Source organism: Manis pentadactyla, chromosome 19 (assembly GCF_030020395.1).
Source record: "Manis pentadactyla isolate mManPen7 chromosome 19, mManPen7.hap1, whole genome shotgun sequence".
Taxonomy (NCBI): Eukaryota; Metazoa; Chordata; class Mammalia; order Pholidota; family Manidae; genus Manis; species Manis pentadactyla.
In genome coordinates, this window is record NC_080037.1 from 6880437 (window position 1) to 6903979 (window position 23543).

The 23543-nt window shown below is 53.7% G+C and overlaps 3 protein-coding genes across 9 annotated transcripts; all 3 read left to right on the top strand.

Annotated features, from left to right (window-relative positions):
- Positions 1–26: 26 nt before the first annotated feature.
- Positions 27–14704, top strand: ARHGAP30 (Rho GTPase activating protein 30). 3 transcript variants are annotated; one of them, XM_036922764.2, is made up of 12 exons: positions 27–1028; positions 5479–5581; positions 7257–7401; positions 8270–8352; positions 8519–8626; positions 8892–9019; positions 9514–9685; positions 9762–9865; positions 9944–10021; positions 10593–10982; positions 11969–12234; positions 12327–14704. In XM_036922764.2, the coding sequence occupies exons 1-12, from the start codon at positions 932–934 to the stop codon at positions 13938–13940; spliced, it is 3288 nt and encodes a 1095-aa protein (XP_036778659.2). In that variant the 5' UTR covers positions 27–931; the 3' UTR covers positions 13941–14704. The 3 variants fall into 3 exon arrangements, with proteins under 3 accessions (XP_036778659.2, XP_036778660.2, XP_036778661.2); XM_036922765.2 differs by having other exon boundaries at positions 11969–12063; XM_036922766.2 differs by lacking the exon at positions 27–1028 and having other exon boundaries at positions 7261–7401.
- A 943-nt stretch (positions 14705–15647) lies between these two features.
- Positions 15648–21500, top strand: USF1 (upstream transcription factor 1). 4 transcript variants are annotated; one of them, XM_036922757.2, is made up of 11 exons: positions 15648–15788; positions 17578–17670; positions 18062–18111; positions 18506–18621; positions 18966–19067; positions 19267–19462; positions 19709–19796; positions 19921–19979; positions 20120–20214; positions 20459–20587; positions 20778–21500. In XM_036922757.2, exons 2-11 carry the CDS (start codon positions 17663–17665, stop codon positions 20865–20867), a joined length of 933 nt encoding a protein of 310 aa, XP_036778652.1. In that variant the 5' UTR covers positions 15648–15788; positions 17578–17662; the 3' UTR covers positions 20868–21500. The 4 variants fall into 4 exon arrangements, with proteins under 4 accessions (XP_036778652.1, XP_036778655.1, XP_036778654.1 ...); XM_036922760.2 differs by having other exon boundaries at positions 18506–18590; XM_036922759.2 differs by lacking the exon at positions 15648–15788 and adding an exon at positions 16255–16501.
- A 192-nt stretch (positions 21501–21692) lies between these two features.
- On the top strand, positions 21693–23044 carry TSTD1 (thiosulfate sulfurtransferase like domain containing 1). Of its 2 annotated transcripts, XM_036922761.2 has the most exons (4): positions 21693–21819; positions 22002–22124; positions 22599–22761; positions 22850–23044. In XM_036922761.2, exons 1-4 carry the CDS (start codon positions 21810–21812, stop codon positions 22953–22955), a joined length of 402 nt encoding a protein of 133 aa, XP_036778656.2. In that variant the 5' UTR covers positions 21693–21809; the 3' UTR covers positions 22956–23044. The 2 variants fall into 2 exon arrangements, with proteins under 2 accessions (XP_036778656.2, XP_036778657.1); XM_036922762.2 differs by lacking the exon at positions 22002–22124.
- Positions 23045–23543: the final 499 nt, after the last annotated feature.

The window sequence follows — 23543 nt, forward strand, 5'->3', positions numbered from 1 at the left end:
TGCTCACGGCTGGGAGGAAAAAGGGAGAGAAATGGCCTCCACGATGCCTCTAGCCATCTCCGAGAGTCCCCAAGACGGACAGGAGCTAAGAGCCCCTTCCAGGATAGCCGGCGTCTTAGTCTGCAGGGTGGTAAATCCTGTGCCATCTCAGTCTCACCACAGCAGACCTGGGAGGTCCACAGCCGTATACACTTTGTACAGAGAAAGAAACCGAAACTCAGAGGAGTTCCCCAGAATGTTAGCGCTGGGAGGATTTAAAGATCATCGAGTCCACACCCTTCATGTTCATCTGTGTGGAAACTGAGGCAATGTGACCTGACCGACGTTACAGCATGTCAGGGGCAGAGTCGGGGCATCCTCCACCTTTGGTGTGCTTTGCTCAGCCCTGTGCCGCCTCGCTCCAAGGCCCGCGTCAGGTCTCTACCTCGGACCCCGAATTCTGGTTTCTAAGGGTGTCAGTCACCTGCTCACACCCTAGGCGCCACCACCCCACCCCAGGGCTCTGACGTCACCTTCCTCTTGACCAATGAACAAATCCCATCATGGGTTGAGGATGTGAATGTCAGCTACGTCCCCCACCCCAGGCCCTGTGGTTGCAAAGATGCTCTAACAGGAAGCGGGTTTGAGAAGCTGCACAGCTTCCTGCCCCCCAGGGCTGAGAAGGGCGAGTGCCAGGCCAGGCCACGAGACACAGCTTCTTGCCAGTGTCCTGGCAGCTTCCTCTTCCACAGCTACTTCCGTGTGGCCGGAGCCCCAGAGGCAGGAGCTGTGGCCTGTTGCCCAGGCCACCCTCCACCCCCAGTTCAGAGCCCTGCCCCCCCCCCCCGGGCCAGGCCCAGCCCAGAGGCTGGCGTGGGATCCCATGGGGGACTGGTAGGGCAAAGGTCTTGGGGGACAGAGGTGGCTGGGCCAGAGCCTTGGGGCTCCGGCCATGAAGTCTCGGCAGAAAGGAAAGAAGAAAGGCAGCTCGAAGGAGCGGGTGTTTGGGTGTGACCTGCAGGAGCACCTGCAGCATGCGGGCCAGGAGGGTAAGGAGGCCGCCCCAGAGCTCTGCTGGGTGGCGGGGCAGGGACCGAGCCCCTCTAGCCCGACCCAGTCCGAGGGACCGAGCAGCCTCTGGGTGCTCCTGGGGAAGGGGCAGTGGCTTGGGGTCACCACCCAGGAGGTCGACGAGCATTCGAGGCAGGAAATGTGGCGCGGCGAGGAAGGCAGGTAGGCCCCGTGTAACTGCTCGGGGCTGGGGGGGCGGGGGGGTCGAGGATGGGAGCGCCAGGAAGCACTGAAGGGAGACTATAGAGAGACTGGAGGAGGCTCAGGAGAGGTGGACGCACCAGAGGCGAGGGATGACTACTGGCGGCAGCAGAGAGAGGCTAGAGAAGTCGAGATGAACGATGAGGGGACAGTGGGTGGCAGGTCTGAATGAAAGGAGACAGGAGAAGGGCCGCTGAGACTCTAAGAATGACCCTGCAGAAGATGGGGATTTCCTGGTTGGAGGAGAGTGCCCAGGGACAAAGTTCAAGGTTACAGGGCTCCAACCCCTCTGCAGTCTTACTGGGCCACAGGTGAGGATGTGGGCTGAGAAGAGCCGCCTTCCTGGTCCCTGTGATTGTCCAGCTTTCCCTGTACAAAGGAGAAACAGGTGCAAAGAGGAGGATGAGGAGAGATGCTGCTGAAATGGGGAACAACAGGAGAGTAAGAGGCCTGGTGGAAGCTGGGGTTGGAAGGTGCACAGCAGAGGGTGTGGGACTGTCGATGCCGCTCGCCCAGTTCCCTCCCCGAGTTACCTTGGAGGGGGCTTGGAAACCAGCGGGATCAGGGACAAGATGGGGCAGGAGGTTTGATTTGAAATTGAACGCAGGTATCCTGGCTGCCCAGCCCAGCTTGTTTTTGGCACTTGGAGCTCCTCCCAGAGAAGAGCACGATTCTGCCCCCCACCCCTCACCCCACCCCAATCTGTCATTTCCTCTTTGTCCTCCCCTCTGCGCTGCGCTGTGGTGCCTGCAGCTGAGGGAGGGTGGTGGTGGTTCCCAGCTCATTTCCTGCTCTGGGCCCCGCCCCCGCACCCCCAGACGCCTCCTTCCCCTTTTCTCCTCCCCCAGAGGCCCCCATCCCCACTGGCCTTGGTTAAGGGAAGGCCTGGGCCCCAAGGAAGAGCTGCACAGCCCTAGTGGCTTCTCTGCATCCTCGCACCAGGCAGAGCCCGGCTGCCAGCGCAGAGCTGACTCCTCTACAAGGGGTTCCTCTTGAGAATGATGACTCTTGGCCAAGGGCCACTTGATTTAATTGGGGCTGGTGCTCTTCTCCCAGTTCTCTGCAAACCCTCAGTTCGGCCTCCTCATCCGGGCACTGCCCTTCCCTGTGGGCCCCCTGCCAACTCTGTGGAAACACTGAACCTAGATCCAGCCCAAAACCCATGCCTGTAACCACTCCCGGCCTCTGCCTGCCTTCCCAGCAGGTGAGGGGCATGTCCTCTGGAAGGCACAGACATCTGGTTGCTGGGTCCTGATCCTAATAAACCCCAGAGGGTGAGAGCGGCGCCTCCTGCCCCTCCCCAGAGCCTCACCTGAACCTAAGGGGGCCTGATCTTGGGCCCAGAGTGGCAGTGGTCCCCTCTCCCCATCCCCCAGCTCCTCCTGGCACAGCTGGGAAGTAGCACCGAAAGAGGCTGGTGCTGTCTTGTCCCTTTAACCCAAGGCCAGCAGCAGTGGAAGCCCAGGCCAGCGGAGAGCTCTTTCTGGTTGGTTTATCCTTCCTGATATCTTGGTTTCCCACCCTTACCCCCTTGCTGCATCTCAGCATCCTGCCCCAGGGGTTTGCCCCAGGTGGGTCTTTTCCTCCCCGCAAGCCCTGTGTGTACTGAGTTCTTCCTTTTCCTGATCGTCATCTCTTCGATCCCTTGTTTAGGTTTCTAGTTCTCTGAGCCCTAGGCTTCGGGCCCCCCTCCCTGGCGCCACCTCTTTTCCTTGATGTCTCCATCTCCTGACTCCATGAACCCAGCCCTGCCTCTAACTTTGATCTCTGATCTCTGTCTCCTTGACCTCCCCTCACCATCTCTCTGACCCTATTACCTTTTCTCGCATCTTCGCAGCCTATTTCCTCTGTGGCTCTGTCTCCTGAGGGTCTCGAGTGCCTTCCTTAAGGGTCTTCTCTGGAGGTTCAAAATCTGCAGAAAACGACAGGATGGGAAGACCTGGCTGCGTTGCAGTTCACGTGAAGGGGACCTTGGGTGTAGGTGACAGGGGAGTATGTGTGAGTCGACGAGTAACCTGGAGGCCAAAGGAGTTGGTGTAGCACCAGGCACACCAGAGTGGGGCCGCAGCTTGAGGGAGGAGAGCCTGCCCCACCTCTGTGTTCGTGCTGGCTCCCTGAGGCCAGGGGCACCCCGGCAAGCAAACGGGCACAGGTCCTGAGGGGATGGAGTGTGGATCCAGAACGCTAAGGAAGCTCTCACTCTAAGGCCATGCAAGTCCAGCTTTCTTAGGGAGGTGCTCACGCTCAGGGTCATGCCTGTGCACATCTGGCACTTGCACAGCCCTAGGAGTGGGTACTTCCTGATGTTTTGTACCCTAAGATGCCTTCCTTGTCTCACCCAAATCCTGGCTCTGGGGTACAGGAGGGCAAAGGGTGTGGACACCAGGGCATAAGAGGAGGGTTTAAGACAGTGGTTGATGGTTTCATTGATTATCTCCTTCCTTCTATATTTCTCTATCTTAATGCCACAAAGAGCGTGGGATGGATGACTTCCAAAACCCAAAACTTTGCAAAATGATAGACTAAGTCACTGAAGGAATTGGGCGGAAGGGAGAATTAGAGGAAAGGTAAGATCAGTGCCCAGAAATGCATATCAGGTGGTTCTGTATGGTTCTTAGACGTGGGCTCTGAGCCTCCCGGTGGTCAAAATAATCAAGTATAACTCATAAAACCCATAAAAAAAAATGAAGTAGGTGACTTAGGAGAAGCACAGCTTTTTCTGACACTGGCATGTGCAAAGGATTTCTCTGGTGAGGCTCAGTTCAGTGGACTCAGTGTTTTGTCTTAGGCAATATTCTTTATTAAACCTCCAAGGGATGTCACTAATCCTTATCGCTGATTGATAAATCCATTGAGTCATTTAATAAATATTTATTTAATACCTGCTCTGTCCTAACACTGTGCTAGACGCTGAGAAGGACGTTAGTCTTTGTGAGAAGGCATAGATAGAAAAGAAACTAATCATAACAAAATACAGTAAGTACTATAATACAGATATAAGCAAGGGTTCAGAAATGGAGATGATGTTTGAGGTGTGTTTTGAAGAATGCATAGGAGTTCACCAAGCACAGACAGAGGGGAGGGTATTTTCAGGCAAGATAACAATATGAGTGCTGGTCCAAGGCTTGTTCATGGGGCAGCAAAGAGCTGGCTCATGGAAATTGTTGGGGAATCGGTTGATGCCGAGGCTGGAGTGGGGCACTTGGCCCTGGTTTGTGAAGGGTCTTATATATACAACGCTGAGGAGTTCATATTTTATTCTGTAATCTGTAAGGTAAGTGATGAATATCAGGATGGTACAGGGTGTTTATGGAGCAGAAGATGTAAAGCAGAAAAGTGTTTTAGTAACTATATGGCCTTGTGGAGATGGGATTCAATACATGGCGTTTGAGGGTTCCCATGTTTGAGACACCATGTCAGAAAATTGAGGAAAATCAAGATGCATCACGCTTAGATGGTGTCCTGAAGGAGCTTTCAGTATAATGACAGGGGAGGGAGTCTGAGGCGGGGAGAGAGAACACAGCTTTTTGCACTCTTGGATTTGAATCCTGGCTCTAGCTGGCTGACACTAGACATTCACTACTCCTTTGAGCCTTAGTTTTCTTAACTGCAAAATGGGGACTAGCATGCCTACTGCCTGGTGCTTGACACACGTCATTTCTTTCCTGAATTAACTTGTTTGAAGGTGTGTCACAGCTTTGTGTGCCTTCCTGTGACAGATCTAATATCCACCCTTGCTTACCAGAGAGGGCATGTCACTAATCCCCATCAGCCCTGTTCCATTTGGTTGGGATAACTAATGTTCCTGTATCTTATGTAGAACATGACATAAATGCATTTTCAAGAACAGTCTTTTACCATGAGTTCCCTTCCAAACAGACTGCTGCCCTTTTAAAAATTCTGGAGTAACAACTAGTCCTTACGAGCCAGATTTCAACTAAACAAAGGATAGAACTTTCTAACAGGAATGGGCAGTCTGCCCTCACTGAGGGGTTTATGCCAAGGTCTGGACCCAGTGGGCAGAGATACTGTAGAGGGGCTGGTATCTGGGCTGGCAGGTTGGAGCTGATGTCCTGTAAGAATCTTTCTGACGACATTGCATTCTGTGAGCTTTGCATTCTGCTCCCCAGACCACCTTCCCTGATGCTTCCATTTCTCACATGCCTTGCAGTCTCTGACCTCCTAGACCTTCTGATTTCTCTTCCTCTGCCCCATCTGTGTCCCCAGTGCCCCAGGTGCTACGGAGCTGTGCCGAGTTTGTGGAAGAATATGGAGTGGTGGATGGGATCTACCGCCTCTCAGGGGTTTCTTCCAACATCCAGAAGCTCCGGTGAGTCAGACAGTGAGGGGAGGGCTCTGTGGCCAGGAGGCCAGGGAGCCAGAGGGGTGAGGGGACATGGGGAGAAGGGAACATAGATGCGAGGAGCTAGGGTCTCCTCAGGGAAGGGTGAGACTATGCACCCCACTGCCCCCAGGCTAGCATGCATAAGCATGTGTGCATGTGCACACACACAGACACATGCACACACACATCTCTACTCCCACATATACCCACCCAGCTTGAAAAAATATACTTATAATTCACATACTATAAAGTTTGCCATTTAAAAACGTACAATTCAGTGGTTTTCAGTATATTCACAAGGTTATACCATCATCATCACTATCTACTTCCAGAGCATTTCATCAACCCAGAAGGAAACCCTACACCCATTGGCAGTCACTCCACATTTCCCATTTCCTCAGCCCCAGAAACCACTGGTCTAATTTCTGTTTTAATGGATATACTTGCCTATTCTGGATATTTCACATTAATGGAATCATGTAACTTTCGTATGTTATTTTTCACTTAACATGTTTTCAAGGTTCATGCATGTTGTCACATGTACCAGTACTTCCTTTCCTTTTATGACTGAATAATATTCTACTCTATGGCTTTACCACATTTTGTGTACCCATTCATCAGTGATGGCTATTCGGGTTGTCTCCACCTTTTGGCTGTTATGAATAATGCTGCTATAAACATTCATGTACAAGTGTTTTTACGGACATAAGATTTCAATTTGCTTGAGTCTATGCCCAGAAGTAGAATTGCTAGGTTTTATGTTAACTCTATGTTGAACTTCTTAAGGAATTGCCAAACTGTTTTCTGTAGCAGCCGCATCATTTTACATCCCTACCAGGAATCTAGGAGGGTTCCAGTCGCCACATCTCTGCCAACCTTTGTTACTGTGTCTTTTTTTTATTTGAGCCACCCTAGTGGATGTGAGGTGATATTTCATTTATATTTGCATTTCCCTAATAGCAGATGATGTCGAACACCTTCTCTTGGGCTTATTAGCCATTTGTATATATTCTGTGGAGAAATGTCTATTCAAATCCTTTGCTCATTTTTAAATTGGGTTTTCTCTTTTCACTTGTACGAGTTCTTTGTGTATCCTGGATATTAGACACTTATCAAATCTATCATGTGCAAATATTTTTTCCCTCTCAGTGTGTTGTCTTCCCTTTATTGATAGTGTCCTTTGACAGACAAATGCTTGTGGTTTTGATGGTCAATTTGTCTATTTTTTCTTTGGTTGCTTGTACTTTTGGTGTCCTGTGTCTGCAACGGTTGCCAAATCCAGGGTCATGCAGATTCACACTACGTTTCCTCTAAGAGTCACTCTCAGCCATTTCTACACATATCCAGAGACATATATGTAGGCTCACCCCCCCCCCCAGTTCTACTGACTCTACCTCTACGTTGCTACTCACACCTACAGCCACGTCCCTGCCACATGTCCCCATTCACACGCAGACATACTTTGCATCTTCACATCCCCTGCAGATGGTGGCGCACACAGTGCGTCACCCCCGCTGCCTCACGTGTGCACACCAACATCCTCCTTCCAAGTCCCACACACACTGACCTTTGACCCTGCTGGAGCCCATCTCCACAGCTCCCACCTCTCCCCATATTACCCCTGATCCCCACCACTCCTGACCACTCTGCACCTCCCCAGGCAGGAGTTTGAGGCAGAGCGGAAACCAGACCTGCGACGAGATGTTTACCTGCAGGACATTCACTGCGTCTCCTCCCTGTGCAAAGCCTACTTCAGAGAACTGCCGGATCCCCTGCTCACTTACCGGCTCTATGACAAGTTTGCTGTGAGTTGGGAGATAGCGCAGGGAAGAGAAGGCTGAGGGGTGGCTGCTTGACTTTTGTCAACCCAGGTGTTTCCAATGCTAGACAGTGTCCTTGTGGTTCTGAGTGACAGAGGTCACATGAAAATGGGAAGTCCCCTCCCCCCAGATGTTAGCCCACCATCTCTGCCCCTCCCCTGTCCCTCTTCCCTTCAATCTAAGGCCCTGCAGATCACAGACCGGGCAAGGAGGGCAAGGAGGAGGGCAGGGTACAGTCCAGAGGGAGTAGAAGTAGGAAGGCTCTTGGAAATGACCTACGGCAGAGCTTCCCTACATTTAAGAGAAGACATCTTTTTAGGAGTCGAAACTTTTCAAGTGTGCCCCTCCAGGAGCTGTGATTTTATGTCAAATGTCTTGAATAAGAAAACACATGACAAAAATGCTATCTTGAACTGAGTAACACTTTTAAAATAAGCTGCACTTTAGTGAGCACAATAGCATTTAGGGATCCTGAACAGCAGCAGCATGCCAGTCAGCCCGCAGGGGCGCGACTGGGAGGGTGGGCATAGGAAACCTTGCAATAACTCCCAGCCCCTTGGGGCACTCGCAGGGTGCCACGATTGATGAATTCCACACGAAGATGCTAAGGCCGAGAGTGGCAGTGAGTTCTCAGGGTTGCAAAACAATTAAGTGGCACAGCTGAGATTCAGCTGCAGATCCCGTGGGCCCCAAATTCAGAGCTCTCTCTGCTATGTCGGTGGGTCTGAAAGATGCAAGGAGGGGACAGTGTGGGTACCCACTGACTGGAAAAGTTTGGCTCAGAGCTCGGGGAGTAAGCAGGGGCAGTGCTGGGTCACTGGCTCCTGCTTCCTGAGCACTTCCTCCCCATCAGGAGGCCGTAGCAGTGCAACTGGAGCCTGAGCGCTTGGTCAAGATCCTAGAGGTGCTTCAAGAACTTCCTGTGCCAAACTACAGGTGTGTGACCCAGAAGCCAGACTCCCCCGACACAGCCCAGGCTCTCTCTGCACCAGAAGGCTCAACTTGTCTCTCCTCTTCTGGCCCCATCCTCAATCCTATCCTACCACCTCTGCCCTGTGTGATGCCAGGGCAACCGTTGCCCCATGACGCTCCCTTTCTGCAGGACCCTGGAGTTCCTCATGCGGCACTTGGTGCACATGGCCTCGTTCAGTGCCCAGACCAACATGCACGCCCGCAACCTGGCCATCGTGTGGGCCCCCAACCTGCTGAGGTGGGCACGTGTGTGTGCAGTGGTGGGGGCTCCTGCCCAGTGTTTGCTGAGCAAGTGTCCTGCGTCTGTTGGAGAGCTGGCCTGCCTATCACTCCCTCTGGAGCCAGGCAGACGAGGAGACACCCTGAGATTTGGGACTTGAGTCACATATGTAGTTTAAGAGGTGGAGATGGGGTTACGGGCATGTAGGGAAAAGGACATGTTCTTAGGGAGAATTTGGATGGGCAAGTGTGGTGGTGGGGAGAATGACTCCACATTGCCACAGGTCTAAGGACATCGAGGCCTCAGGCTTCAACGGGACAGCAGCCTTCATGGAGGTGCGTGTGCAGTCCATCGTGGTCGAGTTCATTCTCACACATGTAGACCAGCTCTTCGGGGGCGCTGCTCTCTCTGGTCAGTGTCCTTCCCACCCACCATGTCACCACTCTCTGTCTGGGGGGTCATGTCAGGGTGATAGAGGGCCTCAGAGTTCATCCAGTTCAGTCTCCCCATTCGCAGATGAGAGAATTGAGTCTCACAGAGAGATGCTGCTTATGGTCACATGCAGAAAGACCTAGAGAGAGAACGGCATAGACAGTACGTGAGCAGACCTCTCCTGCTCTCAATCCGGGTGTAGCTTGACCTCTTAATCATAATGCTGGCTCTCCAGGCCAATGACTGATCATTCCCACTCCTTGCCCCCCGGGCCAATGTCCTGGGAGCTCTTGGTCCTCTTTGTCCAGAAGGATTCCCTCTTGAGGAGCTAGACACGGAGGGTCTGTCTCCAGGGGCCTCTGAGACTATCCCTAGCCCCGTAGTTGTGGGTGGGAGGGTGCACTGGGGAGTGAGGTACCCGAAGTCCTCTCTCGTCTCTGCTCTTGGTTAGCCAATTCCTCTTCTTTTTCTAGGTGGTGAGATGGAGAGTGGGTGGCGACCACTTCCAGGGGCCCGGGCGTCAGGTAGCCCGGAGGACCTTATGCCCAGGTCCCTGCCCTACCACCTGCCTAGCATCTTGCAGGCTGGCGATGGACCCCCCCAGATGCGGCCCTACCACACTATCATTGAAATTGCAGAGCACAAGTAAGGCCTCCTTCCTGGGCCCCCTTCTCCTGCACTGACTCCAGGCCCCAACCCATGATTTCTCCACTCCCTCCAGGAGGAAGGGGTCTTTGAAGGTCCGGAAGTGGAGATCTATCTTCAATCTGGGTCGCTCTGGCCATGAGGCCAAGCGTAAACTTACACGGGGGGCTGAGGACAGGGGTAAGTTTGGGGCAATGTAGGGGGAGCTCCACCGAGGGTGTGCCAGGCCCTGGTTCTACGCACATCCCTGTCTTGCAGAGGACAAATCCGGTAAGGGGACTCTGCGGCCAGCCAAGAGCATGGATTCACTGAGCGCTGCAGCTGGGGCCAGTGATGGTGAGTGCCAGTGTGCACCCCTCTCCGCTGTATGTGTGCATGTGCCATGTGACCACCAGCACAGGCCTGTGAACATCTGTATGGAAGCATGTCTGTGAATGTCTCTGCGAGGGAATAGCAGTATTATGGATAAAACCATTGTGAGTGCATTCCTCTGTGTGTGTGCGTGCGTGTGTACATGTAGCCACTGTGCTCACAAATTAAAAAAAAGAGGAATGAGTGCCTGTGATACACCACCATAGTGCAGGCTGCTAGGTTTATAGTGGTGAGCTTATTGTAATCTCTGGTATATTCATATGAGTGTCCACAGAGGGACGGAGTGGCAGTGGTGATGGTCGGTGTAGTGATGGCCAGTGACTTATATCTGCAGGGAGGGTGGGGGGCTCCTAAATATGTGTAGGGTGACTTGACCTGCTGGCTGTGGAGAGCTTGCAGTCATGGGCAAGGGAAGTTGGGCCTGGCGCCTTCCAGACTATCCTGCCTCTCAGGCTTGAGGAAGCAAGGAGCATTCTCCAGAACCTTCCTGAGCTGTCCCAGCTGAGGCTCTTGCCTTCCTCTCTCTCCTCCACAGAGCCAGAGGGGCTGGTGGGACCCAGCGGTCCCCGGCCCAACCCGCTGCTGCCAGGGAGCTTGGAGAATGATTCCATGGAGGCAGCAGAGGGTGAACAGGAGCCCGAGACAGAGGCACTGGGAAGCACGAACTCTGAGCCGGGCACACCGCGAGCTGGGCGGTCAGCAGTCCGCGCTGGGGGCAGCAGCCGTGCCGAGCGCTGTGCTGGCGTCCACATCTCAGACCCCTACAATGTCAACCTCCCACTACACATCACCTCAATCCTCAGTGTGCCCCCAAACATCATCTCTAATGTCTCCTTGGCCAGGCTCACCCGTGGCCTTGAGTGCCCTGCCCTACAGCTCCGACCAAACCCTGCCTCTGGCCCTGGCCCTGGCCCTGGCCCCCCAGGTGAGGACCCAAAGATTGCCTGGGACTGGGAGAGGGGACTGGAACTCTAGGCTGAGGCTCTGATGCTGGACATCTGCCCTGGGAAGGGAAGAGGCCTTCAGTCCTTGGACTTCGGGTGGTTACCTTCAGCCACCTCCTTGGCTTTGAGGTTGGGGGAAATTCAGTAATATCATCAGGTTGTATGAAATTCATGGAGAGTGGATCTCTGGCAGCCTTCAGATCACTGAGTTATCCAAAGTGGAGGTCTGTGTCAGATATATAGAGCAGGGATTACTAAATAAAAGGTGGGAATATATACTAGATGATGGTAATAAAAGGAGTAACATTAATACTAAGAGCTAACACATATCAAGGGCTTACTATGTGACAAGTGATGGGTTAAAGACTTTGTGGACATTAGCTTATTTCATTTTCTTAAAATCTTATGACACAGGCATTATTGTTATCCTTACGTTACAGCAGTGAAACCTGACATTTAGGTTAAGCAATTTGCTATTGATTTAGATAGGAGGTGGCAGAGGTGGGATCTGATCTTTGCTCTGACTCCAGTTCCTGCAGTGTCACTGACAAGCAGTACTAAGGCAATGCAGGGTAGCTGGTAAGGACATGGCTACAGAGTGAAAGAGACTTGGGTTCAGATTTTGGCTGTGCCACTTACTGCTTGTGTGACATTGGACAAATCTCTCTGAGTCTCAGTGTACTCATATGTAAAATGAGGATAAATACCCTACGTTATAGGGCTGTTTTGTGGGGAAAATAAGACAATGCACTGTAAAATACATAGCATGGAACTTGGCCCTTGCTGGGAGTGCCTGAAGGTGGCCCCAAGCCAGTAGTTAGCAATATTGGTCTGAGAGGATCAGCGATGTCCAGTATCTCTGCTGGAAACTTGGGCCCATGCTGTAGCAATGCTAGGAAGATCCACATGGGAGAGGGTCAGGGTGGTCTTGACCTTCGTACTCCTAGGACTACCTCTCTCCCAACAGATGAGAAGTTGGAGGCAAGTCCAGACCCAGGTCCTCTGGCTGACTCGGGCCCAGCGGATGTTGTCCCTGCCCTGGAGGACTGCTTGTCCCAGGAGGTGCAGGATTCCTTCTCCTTCCTAGAGGACTCAAGCAGCTCAGAGCCCGAGTGGGTGGGGGTGGAGGACGGGGAGGTGGCCAAGGCAGGAACAGCAGGAGCAGCCTTCTCCCCTGGGGAGGACGACCCTGGGATGGGCTACCTGGAGGAGCTCCTGGGAGTTGGGCCTCAGGTAAGGAGGAGCTGGGCTGGGTTTGGGGGTGGTAAGGAACCCAGAGGCTGCCCAGGGCTGCCTGGTCCTGAGCCACAACGCTATGCCTACAGGTGGAGGAGTTCTCTGTGGAGCCACCCCTGGATGACCTGTCCCTGGAAGAGGCGCAGTTCATCCTGGCTCCCAGCTGCTGTTCCCTGGACTCTGCTGGTCCCGGGCCTGAAGCAGAGGAAGAAAGTGGGGAGGAAGTCTTCCTGAGTGCCTATGATGACCTGAGTCCCCTCCTGGGGCCCAAACCCCCAACCTGGGAGGGCCCGGGGAGTCTGGAGGAAGACGCGGCCGGGTGTGTAAGACAGGAGGCTCCGGGACGGGCTGAGGAAGAGCAGACATGCTGGGAAGTTGAGGAGGACAAGGAGGCTGAGCCTGGAGGCAGATGGGACAGGAGGGAGGAGGCTGGAGGGAACCCAGAGGGTGGGGTGGAGGCCGGAGAGGCAGGTGAAGGAGGAGGAGAGGCTGGGGGAAGCCAGGACACAATGGTCAGTTTGACAGAAGGTAGTGGGGAAGGGACAGAGGCCAAGGAGGACGAGAGTGTGGAGGACGCAAACGGTGTAGAGGAACCAGGAGGGGAGCAGGACAAAGACAAGGAGAACGAGGGAAAGACCGAGAGAGAGCAAGAGGCTGAGGAAGGAGAGGAAGACCAGGTAGAAGCTGGAAGGGACCCAGAGCATGGCGCCCAGGAAAACCAAGTTGCTGAGGAGGGCTGGGAAGTTGTACCCAAACAAGAGGCTGAAGGAGGAAGAGAGGAGGACGACAAAGGACAAAGGGGGATTGGGGACCAAGAGGCAAGAGAAGACCAAGGAGATGGTGAAGACGGCAGAAGCCCAGAAGCAGCAGCTGAAGAAGCAGCGGGGGAGGTCAGCAAGGAACGGGAGAGTGGGGATGGAGAGGCTGCGGGGGACCACTGGGCTGGAGGGGACCATTTAGAAGAGGGCTCCCTCCCTGAAGGGTCACCTGTAGAGTCCCTGGAAGTTGACAGTGCCAAAGAGAGCAATGCCCAGTCCTCTGAGACAGAACAGGCAGCACCACAGCCACCCAGGCCGGAGGGCATGGAGCCTGAGGGGCAGCCCAGTTTGGAGGGTTGCAGCCTGTGCCTGTGTCCCCTTGGCTCAGCTGGTGGCGTGGGCATGCGCTTGGCTTCCACCCTGGTTCAGGTTCAACAGGTTCGCTCTGTGCCTGTGGTGCCCCCAAAACCGCAGTTTGCCAAGATGCCCAGTGCAATGTGTAGCAAGATCCATGTGGCACCTGCAAACCCCTGCCCGAGGCCTGGCCGGCTTGATGGGACTCCTGGAGAAAGGGCTTGGGGGTCCCGAGCCTCCCGCTCCTCTTGGAGGAATGGAGGCAGTCTTTCCTTCGATGCTGCTGTGGCCCTGGCCCGGGACCGCCAGAGGACTGAGGCTCAGGGAGTTCGGCGGACCCAGACCTGCACTGGGGGTGGGGACTGCAGCCTCATCCCCAGAACCTACCCCTGTACTGTGACCTCTGCTTATTCTCCTCGGCCCCTTAGCTGTCTGGAGCTCCCATCTGCAGGTGCAGAAGCATCTGGACCACGGAGTCGGCTTAGTTTGCCCCCCAGGGAACCCCAGCTCCCTGACCCCCTTCTATCCCCCCAGCGCCAATCATATGCATTTGAAACACAGGCTAACCCTGGGAAAGGTGAGGGACTGTGATTAGGAGCACCGGGCAAAGGGGGCAGTGAGTTGTCTTGAATCTCTGGGGTCCTGGACTAGCTGTCTCCTCTGCAGTCTGAGCAGCTGCGCTGCCCAACTCCACAGACTTTGGCCCTCCAGCTTTTTTTAGACTGTGGGAGGCACTGCCTCAACTGGTTTACCTGAGCTTGTCTCAGACACAAAGCACTTATCCCCTGGTAGATTCCCAAGTATGTCACCAAGATCCTGAGTGGGATCATTGGCCAAAGGAAACAAAATGTAGGTAGAAAACCCAGAGGCTTCTACAAGGGGAGAATGAAGGGGGAACTCCAGCCAAGAGCCTGTCCTTTGAGGCTGTGAACTTTTCTTCATGGAATCCCAGGGTGGAGGCAGAGAGGACAGGGCCAGATCAGAGTCTACCCCACACACACAGTTCTGGAGTTGCCCATCCTTGTTCTGCTCTAGAGCTCTTGGGTATCTCCTGACTCTCTTAGCTCCAGATTAGGAGGAACATGTCCAGAAAGCTCTTTGAAGACCTCAGTATTTGTTGGAGAGACTGGCCCCCTTTCCAGCTAACCCACCCTCTGTCTCTGTCACATTAAGGAAGAGAGGTCTTGTACAGATCTCTTTGGCCTCTCCTTTTTATTTGGGGATAACTTCCTCCTATTTCAGGGAAGGTAAATGGCATCACTCAGGCCCTGGGGCTGCATCTCCAGAGGCTGGGGCCCCAGGTCCCATTCTTGTAAGGAGCCATGTCTCAAAATAAAAGTATTTTTGCATGGAAATAGTGTGAAAACTCATTATTCCTATTAAAATCTTGGGTGATAGTTATCATGTTTTCATATGTTTGGCTCAACATTGCTTTTCTGTTGTTGTTTGGTTGCTCTTCCTCCCTTGTTGTCATGGAAACTGGTGGTTAAAAATTAGAGCTGGGTTCGTGGTGGACAGGAAATGGGGAAGAGAAACTTTCATTTACATAATGCTCATTATGTTCCAGTAAAGGCTAGGTAGTCTATGTGCACAGAATCTATGTCTTTGATTTTATGTAGTCCACCCAGCAGTTCTGTAAAGTTGGTACTGGTATCTCCATTTTACAGATGAGGAAACTGAGGCTAAGTAATCAAAAGGCTTGCCAACGATCTCAGAGGTAAGAAGCCACCGAGGTAGGTTTGAGATCCGGGCTTGCTTGGCTCCGGAGTCCGCACTCCTCCCATCACACCACTCTCCGAATCCATTAAGGGTAGGTCTTGACAGAAAAGAATGGCAATCAAGAGTCCTCTCATGTAATCTGTGGGCCTCACAAAAACTGGAGGCCCTGGGGGCCTTTGGGTGCTGACAACAAGAGTATACCTGTGTCTCTGTATGCCCACGTACGTAGGAATCCCCAATAGGAAACACTTCAAAAAGGCGTCCCATGCAAGATGGCCTCCCAAATGGCCCTTGTTAAAGATGGCACCTCCCTCTGCCGTCCCTCTTTTGATCTAATCTGCCTTCTCTCAATTCCTTTTCCTGGAACTAAAAGGGTTCTGTCCAACTGAAAGGTGGTAGCACAAGTTCCCTGTCCTTTCTCCCGTTCTTAACAAAAGTTCCCTGGACTTAAGCGTTATTCTTCCAGGACGCCGGGATGCTACTTCTCCTCAACCCCAGCTACACGCCCACGGCTCAACCTTCAGCCCTCAGAAAGATGGAGCAAACGGAAGTGGGGCGGCTCTGAGGCTCAGTGGCTTGGGCGGGTCGAGAGAGACACTTCCGCCCCTCTCCAACATGGCCGCGGGCTGGGACTGCGCATGAGCAGCTGTCCATGGCGATATCCGAGTTCGGAGCGGAGAACACGGTCGGGGAGAATCGGCAGCTCAGGAGCCTCGGCTGGTGAGTGCAGGACAGGACGGGCATCCGGAGACCGGGCGGGCCGGCAAGGCAGGGCAGCCGTGATTGCGTCTCAGTTTTTCAGGTTAAAGGAGTCCTGGGGCGGAAGCCTTTGTTTTGAGGGAGGGGGCCGTGCCTGGTTCTTTATCTGCTGCTCCCCTTTGTGGGCCCAACTCCCTGCTCGGCCCGGAGCGCGCACGTCCCCGCCCTCCTGCGCTGCCAGCCGCCGCCGCCCGGGGCCGAGGGGCCCGCCGAGCCCCCGGTGCCCTTTCCTGCCTCCGCGGAGCAGCGGAGGCGTGGGGCGAGCGCGGCGAGGCTGCCCGGGTCGCGACGCGGGCTCGCGCCTGGCCGGCGCTCAGTTCCCCAGCGCCCACTGGCTGGTGGGCCTGCAGGGTTTAAGCGCCTGACCGCTTCCGGGACTTCATTATTTTTCCCTTTGTGTCCAGTCTTGGCAAGGGCTTTTGCAGGGCCCTCCTGTCCTGAGCGTGCACGCCACAACATCCTGTCCCGGTTTCCGTATCGCATACCCCTAAGGGCAGGAGATGCTTCCGGATGTCCAGCTAAGATAAAAGTAGCCTGGCCCCGTGGCTGGGTGTCCTCCGAGGCTACCCCTGGCTGACAGCTGTGGGCGATAGAGACGCCTCCTGTGCCTTGCCTTCTCTGTAATTGCCTCTTCCAGCAGTCAACGCTACAAGCCTCAGAGGGGCACCTCCTCCGTAAGTGTGAGGACGGCAGGTGGGTGGTACCGAAACACTAGTGCCACTTCCCCTTAGGGGCTGGCATCTCCTTGCAGCGTTACTTCCTCTGGACAGTTTCACTTTCAGTTCCCTTTTTTATGGGGCAGAAGGGGATTACACTTTTCTTGGATACCGGCTTTCCAAGGCTCATTCGCTGATTTTCCTTGAATAAGACAGGTTTGGAGGATCGTATGGGTAGAGAATTTACAAAAATTATACCCATTCTGTGTCCGGATTATTTTATTGCTTTGTATGATGTAGCTGTTTCTTTCTGGAGGCATCTGCCTGCGCAGCCCTTTGGTTTTCCTGTCCTCTGGCTGGGTGTCAGGGACCTAAGGCAGGCACCTGTAGATGGAATTCTTTCCTCCTCCATTGTCTCTTCTTTAGAACCGTGAGCCTGCAGTTCTTCCTGTCTTGCTGAGACTCAGTTGATTTGGAGTTGTCATGGCAACATTTTAGCAACTGTGTTGTTGTACAGAAGGGGCTTGAAGATGATACACTTGGGCTTTAGGGTCTTTAACAAATGGCAGAAATCTGGACACCCCAAAACAAGATCACTGTTAGTAGAATGGGGCCTAAAGGCCAAGTGTGGCCTTTGTGGTTGTAGGGGGTTCCGATGGCAGTCATTTCCCCTTCCTAGAATTGAGAACAGAAATTTCTAGGTGTACAAATGTGGCTGAGAAGCTGGAAGAAGCATTGGCGTCCACGGCCCTGCATTGATAGTGATGGTCTAAATGTGGCCTTTCTTCATCCCCGTGTCATGGCAGCTCATAATAGCTTTAATAATAATCCATCCAGAAATATACTGTTGCTCAGTCTTCCAGCATAAATCCCTTCTCCACCAGGAGTTGGAGTGATAATGAAGGTGTGAGGAACACTATCTGTAGAGTTGCTTATTCAGTCACTTGAGCCCAGTCCTCAGCATCAGAATGAAGCGGCTTGTGCCCTGCAGATGAATGTGTTACGTTCTTGGTGTGTCTTCACAGAGCTTAGGTTCTGGAAACGGGGGGCCCGTTCAGTTTCCTAGACTCACTGCAGACTCCGATTCCTACCAGGACTTAGCAGTCAGGCCTGTGAGGCAGAAGATTCAAAGACTTTCAACGAAGGACGAGTTCCTCGGATGTGCCCCCTCACAGAGAGATGAAGGGGTGAGTGAAGAAGAGGTAGGGCCTGGGATGGGAAAAGGACGCCTGGGAAATTGTAGAACAACTGAGAACACTGGCTCTGGAGTCAGGCAGACCCAGATTCAGGTCCAGCTCCATCACTGCCTGGCTGTGTGATTTGGTTTCCCATCTACAAAATGCAAGTAGTGCTGCCGACCTTGTAGTGCTATTCTTAGTATTAAATAAGGTAGTGCCTGTTAAGTGTTCAGCTCAGTGCCTATGTACACAGTAAACACTCACTAAATACTAGCTGTTGTTTTTCTAACCTAACCTAGCATCTGTTAGGAGTGCCTTTAAGTCTGGAAGCCATCTGTTACTGGGGCAGAGAGCTTTTCATTCACTTCTTCTCTTACTCCATTTGTCCCTTCACAAACAGACAGCAGAAAACAGCTGAAACGGAAGAGGGGACAGTGCAGATTCAGGAAGGTGAGTGGTAGAAACAGACCTGAGACCCAGAGCCCATCCTGGCCTCACCCCCACCCCCATGGGCCCATCTCCTGTGCATCCTTCTCCTTCCAAATGACGTGCAAGTGGAATCACAGTGTAAGTTGGTCATGGGGGACGGTAGTACTGCATGGAGAATACAGTCAGTGATTCTGTAACATCTTTCTATGTTGATAGATAGTAACCACACTAGAGGGGGTGACGACTTAATCATAACTTAATAATGACTGTTGAACCACTGTGCTGTACATTTGAAACCAATATAACATTGTATATCAATGATACTTTAACAAAAATAAATAAATAATGACATGCAAATAGAACAGAGGGCGAAAGGCCGAAACTCACAAACTTTTCCTTTGCTTTTTAAATTCAGGTGCAGTGGCAACTGGGGAGGACCCAACCAGTGTGGCTATTGCCAGCATCCAGTCAGCTGCCACTTTCCCTGACCCCAACGTCAAGTACGTCTTCCGAACTGAGAATGGGGGCCAGGTAAGGGAGGGGGCCAGGTGGCTGCAGGTGTTACCTGGGGCTGGGAGTGAGGGAGGTTATTGAACCTGCCAGGGGGAGACCTGGCTTGGAGGATGAGGTGGAGATGTGACTCTTGCTGGGGGGCTTCGGGGTGGGAGCTGGAGTATGAGGTTTAGAGTAGAGATTGGTGTGGGGCAGGGGCTGGCTGAAATCTCCGTATGGAGAAAAAAGGGGGAATGGCTGAATCAGTGTCTCTGAAGGACTCTTGTTTGGGACCCTATCGAAGAGAAGCTTGGACCTGGGATCCTGGGCGCTTACTCTTTCATTCTCTCTTCCCCGGCTTCCCCTTTCCTCCCTGCTTCTAGGTGATGTACAGGGTGATCCAGGTGTCCGAGGGGCAGCTGGATGGCCAGACTGAGGGGACTGGTGCCATCAGTGGCTACCCTGCCGCTCAATCAATGACCCAGGTACAGAGTATGGGCAGGAGAGAGGACCATAGCTCTGAGAAGTGAAGTGCAAAAGGGAACCAATGGGATGGGGGTGAGGCATGAGGCTATCACTTTCTGGGTGTTTCTCCCTCCCTCCCCCAAGATATAGAAGCTGCAGAGTAGTTAAGCAGGAAGTGTCCGACTGTCCCTGGCCATCCTCCTCCTGCTCCCCTTCCAGGCGGTGATCCAGGGCGCTTTCACCAGCGATGATGCAGTTGACACGGAGGGGACAGCTGCCGAGACGCACTATACGTACTTCCCTAGCACCGCAGTGGGTGACGGGACAGGGGGCACCGCATCGGGCAGTACGGCTGCAGTTGTTACTACCCAGGGCTCAGAGGCACTGCTGGGGCAGGCGACCCCTCCTGGCACTGGTGAGATGCTGTGTGAGGATGGTGGCTGGAGGGGCGAGGATAGGCCGTGGGACCTGGCCAGCAGACAGCGGGCCTTTACTTGTGACTCTTTAATGGTCACTAAGACCTGGGCAGGCAGAGTCTAGGGCTGCCTTTCCAGCCGGAGGAAGTATGTGTTTTTAGTAGAGGGTTCCAGGCCCTTGGTCTCAGAGCTTGGGGATGGTCCCCGTCCCATATCCTGGCAGAACCTCCCCTGCATCTTCACAGGTCAATTTTTTGTGATGATGTCACCACAAGAAGTGTTGCAGGGAGGAAGCCAGCGCTCCATTGCCCCCAGGACCCACCCTTATTCCCCGTGAGTGACACTTGTTTTTTCTGTTACCATGAGTGCCTGCCAAATCTTGTGTAATTCCTTACCCCAAACTGCACTCTTATTTTTTGTTCTTCCTTCACTCCGGCCACCCGGGCTCCGTTGTCAGGAAATCAGAAGCTCCCCGGACTACCCGGGATGAGAAACGCAGGGCTCAGCATAATGAAGGTAAGTACGGTCTGGGTGTGAAGCTAGGAGCCGTCTGGTGGCACTGGGATGGCAGTGATGTCAGGGAGAGATGGGTAATGGTCCACAGGGCCTGTGCTGAGGTCTTGCTGAGTCACCTTGTCCTCCACTTTGCCCCACAGTGGAGCGTCGCCGCCGAGACAAGATTAACAACTGGATTGTGCAGCTGTCCAAGATCATCCCAGACTGCTCCATGGAGAGCACCAAGTCTGGCCAGGTCATGGAAGGACGCTGGTGGTGGGCAGGTTGCCTGAAATCTGTCTCCTTGTAGTGTTCCCAGAAAAGGAGGAGAAGGGGCACACATGGCAGTCTCTTTTTATTTCTCTCTGAGGTTCCTGTATTCTCGGGAGATGTTATACCACCATCCTTAGGGGGAAATAGGGACCGAAGTGTGTGTGTTTTTGGAAAGCAAACCAGGTACCTTCTATTCTAGTTCTCATTTTGTTGGCTGCTTCTTGCAGAGTAAAGGTGGAATTCTATCCAAAGCCTGTGATTATATCCAGGAGCTTCGGCAGAGTAACCACCGGTTGTCTGAAGAGCTGCAGGGGCTTGACCAACTGCAGCTGGACAATGATGTGCTTCGACAGCAGGTCAGACCCCTCTCCTCAATATAGCCCTCTTCGATCTTCATAGCCACTGACCCAGTTTGGGGCTGCCTATTTCCTCTTCCATAGGGAGAACTTTGTCTTTTCCCCCTCTCCAGTGGATGTCTTAATAAGTTCAGGGACTCGACTGTGCCAACTTTTTTACCATTCCCCTTACTGCCCTTTCCCATGTCAGGTGGAAGATCTTAAAAACAAGAATCTGCTGCTACGAGCTCAGTTGCGGCACCATGGAGTAGAGGTCGTCATCAAGAGTGACAGCAACTAACTCGGGACTCAGGGCCTTTGGGCCCTATAGCCCCTTTCTGAGAACTGCAGATAGCCCAGGAGCAACATGCTAACCCCATGCCCCTCTCTTCCACTGCCCACTTCTGGCACGAGACTGGGGGGAGTTCAGAAGGCGGCTGTGTCTTTAAACTGAGGTCCTGTGATATAATAGCCTGCGGAAGTGTGAAACACAAACATGGGTGTGCACTGACAGCCTCTCTCAACCCCACCATGCAGCCCCTGGGCCCTGTGCTCCTCTTGGACAATGCATGTGCTGTCTCCATGCTGGATGCTGGACACACTAAACTGGGGGGCTTGTCCTGTGCTTGTTTAGAGTGTCAGCAGAGGGTCTGCTGACAGATGATGCTCTGGCTTGCCCCAGGACTCTGGCGCTTCCACTGGTTCTTCCTTTCCCTGGAGCGCAGATGTGCACCTGAGGACTCTGGGGAACAAGAAGTGGGGGAAAGGATGCTTAGCCGTAGCTGCTGCCCCTGGAAGAGGAGATGGGCCAGCAAGCAGCTAAGGCCTGTGCCTGAGTCTCTGGACAGGGAAAACAACAGGCAGAGGCCCAGTTGGGGCCTTCCCCCTCGTGGGGTTGTTTTTTTTTTTTAAAGATAAAATGTTCAGAGCCACAGTTGTCTCCTGTTTTCCCTCTTGTGGGTCCCAGGGGGCACGTTGTGCTTTGACCAGTAAGGGTTGGGCCAAGGTTAAGGTGGGAGTTGCGCCAGATACTCATTGCTTGGACTCCTGGTACCTGGGCTAGACCCGCGTGCGGTCGCCGCAGCGCCAGGCAGTCGCGGAGCCGCAGCTGAACAGGTGCGGGGGGGGGGGGGGCCGCGCTTCCGGTTCCGGTCGCTGCCCTGGGCAGGCGGGAGAGACGCTGCGGGTACCGAGGGGACTGGCCGGGGCCGCATTCCTGCACCTCGCCTTAGCGGTGCGCAGCATGGCTGGAGGTACCTGCGGGAGAGGCCTGGGACCTGGTCCCGGCCCTCGGGAGCGCGTGGAGCCCCGGGTACGGGAGGCGGCGGAGGCACGAAGGGCGCGCGGGGAGGTCCCCCCTCCGCCGGGTCAGGGGGCGCCGCGGCAGCCGTGCCTCGCAGTCCCGCGCCCCTCAAGACTCGTGCCCCTTCCTCAGCGCCCACGGTCTCACTCCCTGAACTCCGTTCGCTTTTGGCCTCGGGCCGGGCCCGGCTCATCGATGTGAGATCTCGGGAGGAGGCGGCAGCTGGGACCATTCCTGGGGCGCTCAACATCCCGGGTATGGGATAGAGAGAGGACGCCCCGGTGGGCGGGGAAGAGACAGTCCGGTGGGGTCCCTAGGATGGCGTGGGGAAGGCACCTGTAGTTCCCTTAAGGCCCCCTGAAGCTTCCCTGGCTGGCTGGAGGCGGGTCCTGGCCGCCGAACCGGCCCTTCCAGTTTGAAGGGAAGACAGGCGGTGAGGAAGGGGCAGACCTGCTTCTGTCCTTGACCTCTCCGGGCCGGCCCGAGTCCGCCCGCTCGGCCGCACAGCTAGGGGAGTTGCTCCCGTTCAAAGGTCGTGTGGCTGACTTTCTGCGCGGGCAGACTCTATCTTGTCCTTGAGATTGGGGGGTGGTAGTCGCCATGTGTTGTTTTGGGTCTCCCTGGAGTTTTGTTAGATCCCCAGGACCCAGTCCTTGCAGGCTTAGCCTCCGAACCTGAAATTGACAAACTACCGTCTTTGCCTTCTGTCCCCTCAACTCCTCCTCCCAGTGTCCGAGTTGGAAAGTGCCCTGCAGATGGAGCCAGCTGCTTTCCAGGCTTTGTACTCCGCTGAGAAGCCAAAGCTGGAAGATGAGAACCTCATTTTCTTCTGTCAAATAGGCAAGCGGGGCTTGCAGGCCACGCAGTTGGCTCAGGGTCTTGGATACACAGGGTAAGGTGAAGGTGTGGATTGCTAGCTGGGGAGTACTGGAGACCGCCTCCTGGGCCTGTCCTTCCCCCACCCCTCTTTGTCTCTGCAGGGCTCGCAACTATGCAGGGGCCTATAGAGAGTGGTTCCAGAAAGAAGGTTTAGGTAGCAGGAGGTTCACTGATTGCCTCCCTCCCCTCGCCCGTCATGGACCTTAACTAAGGGTGATGAAGGGGCTGACTTGTTGGGTTGGGCCACTCCTTATAGTTTTGTGCTGCAAGCATCAAATAAAGATCATTTAATCGAAGTATTGGAAGCATTTAATTTGTCAGGTGGACTGGAAACAGTTCTGATCTTAATCTCGACCTTAGTTCAGGCCTGGGTCCTTCCTTCTGCATTCATCTACTCTCCCACCCATGCACCCCAATTTTTTTTCTAGCAGTTGCCTGAGACTGCAATACTCCTTCTAGAATAATTGTTTTCAGCCCAGAGTGCATATCAGAGTCACCTGGTAGCTTAAAAAATACAAACCTTGGCTCCCATCCCAGATTTGAAATCTCAGGTGTGGGACTTGGGCATTAGTGGCTTTATTAGCCCCTCAAGTGATTCTAATATGCAGTCAGGAGCCAGAACCACCACTGCTCTAACCAGAGATCAGCAAACTATGGTCCAGGCTGCTGCCATGACAATTTATTTACATGTTGTCTGTGCTGCTTTTGTGCAAAAATGGCAGAATAGTTGCAGCTCAGAGACTATATGTCTTTCAAAGCCGTAAGTTTTTTCTATCTAGTTCTTTGTAGGAAAAG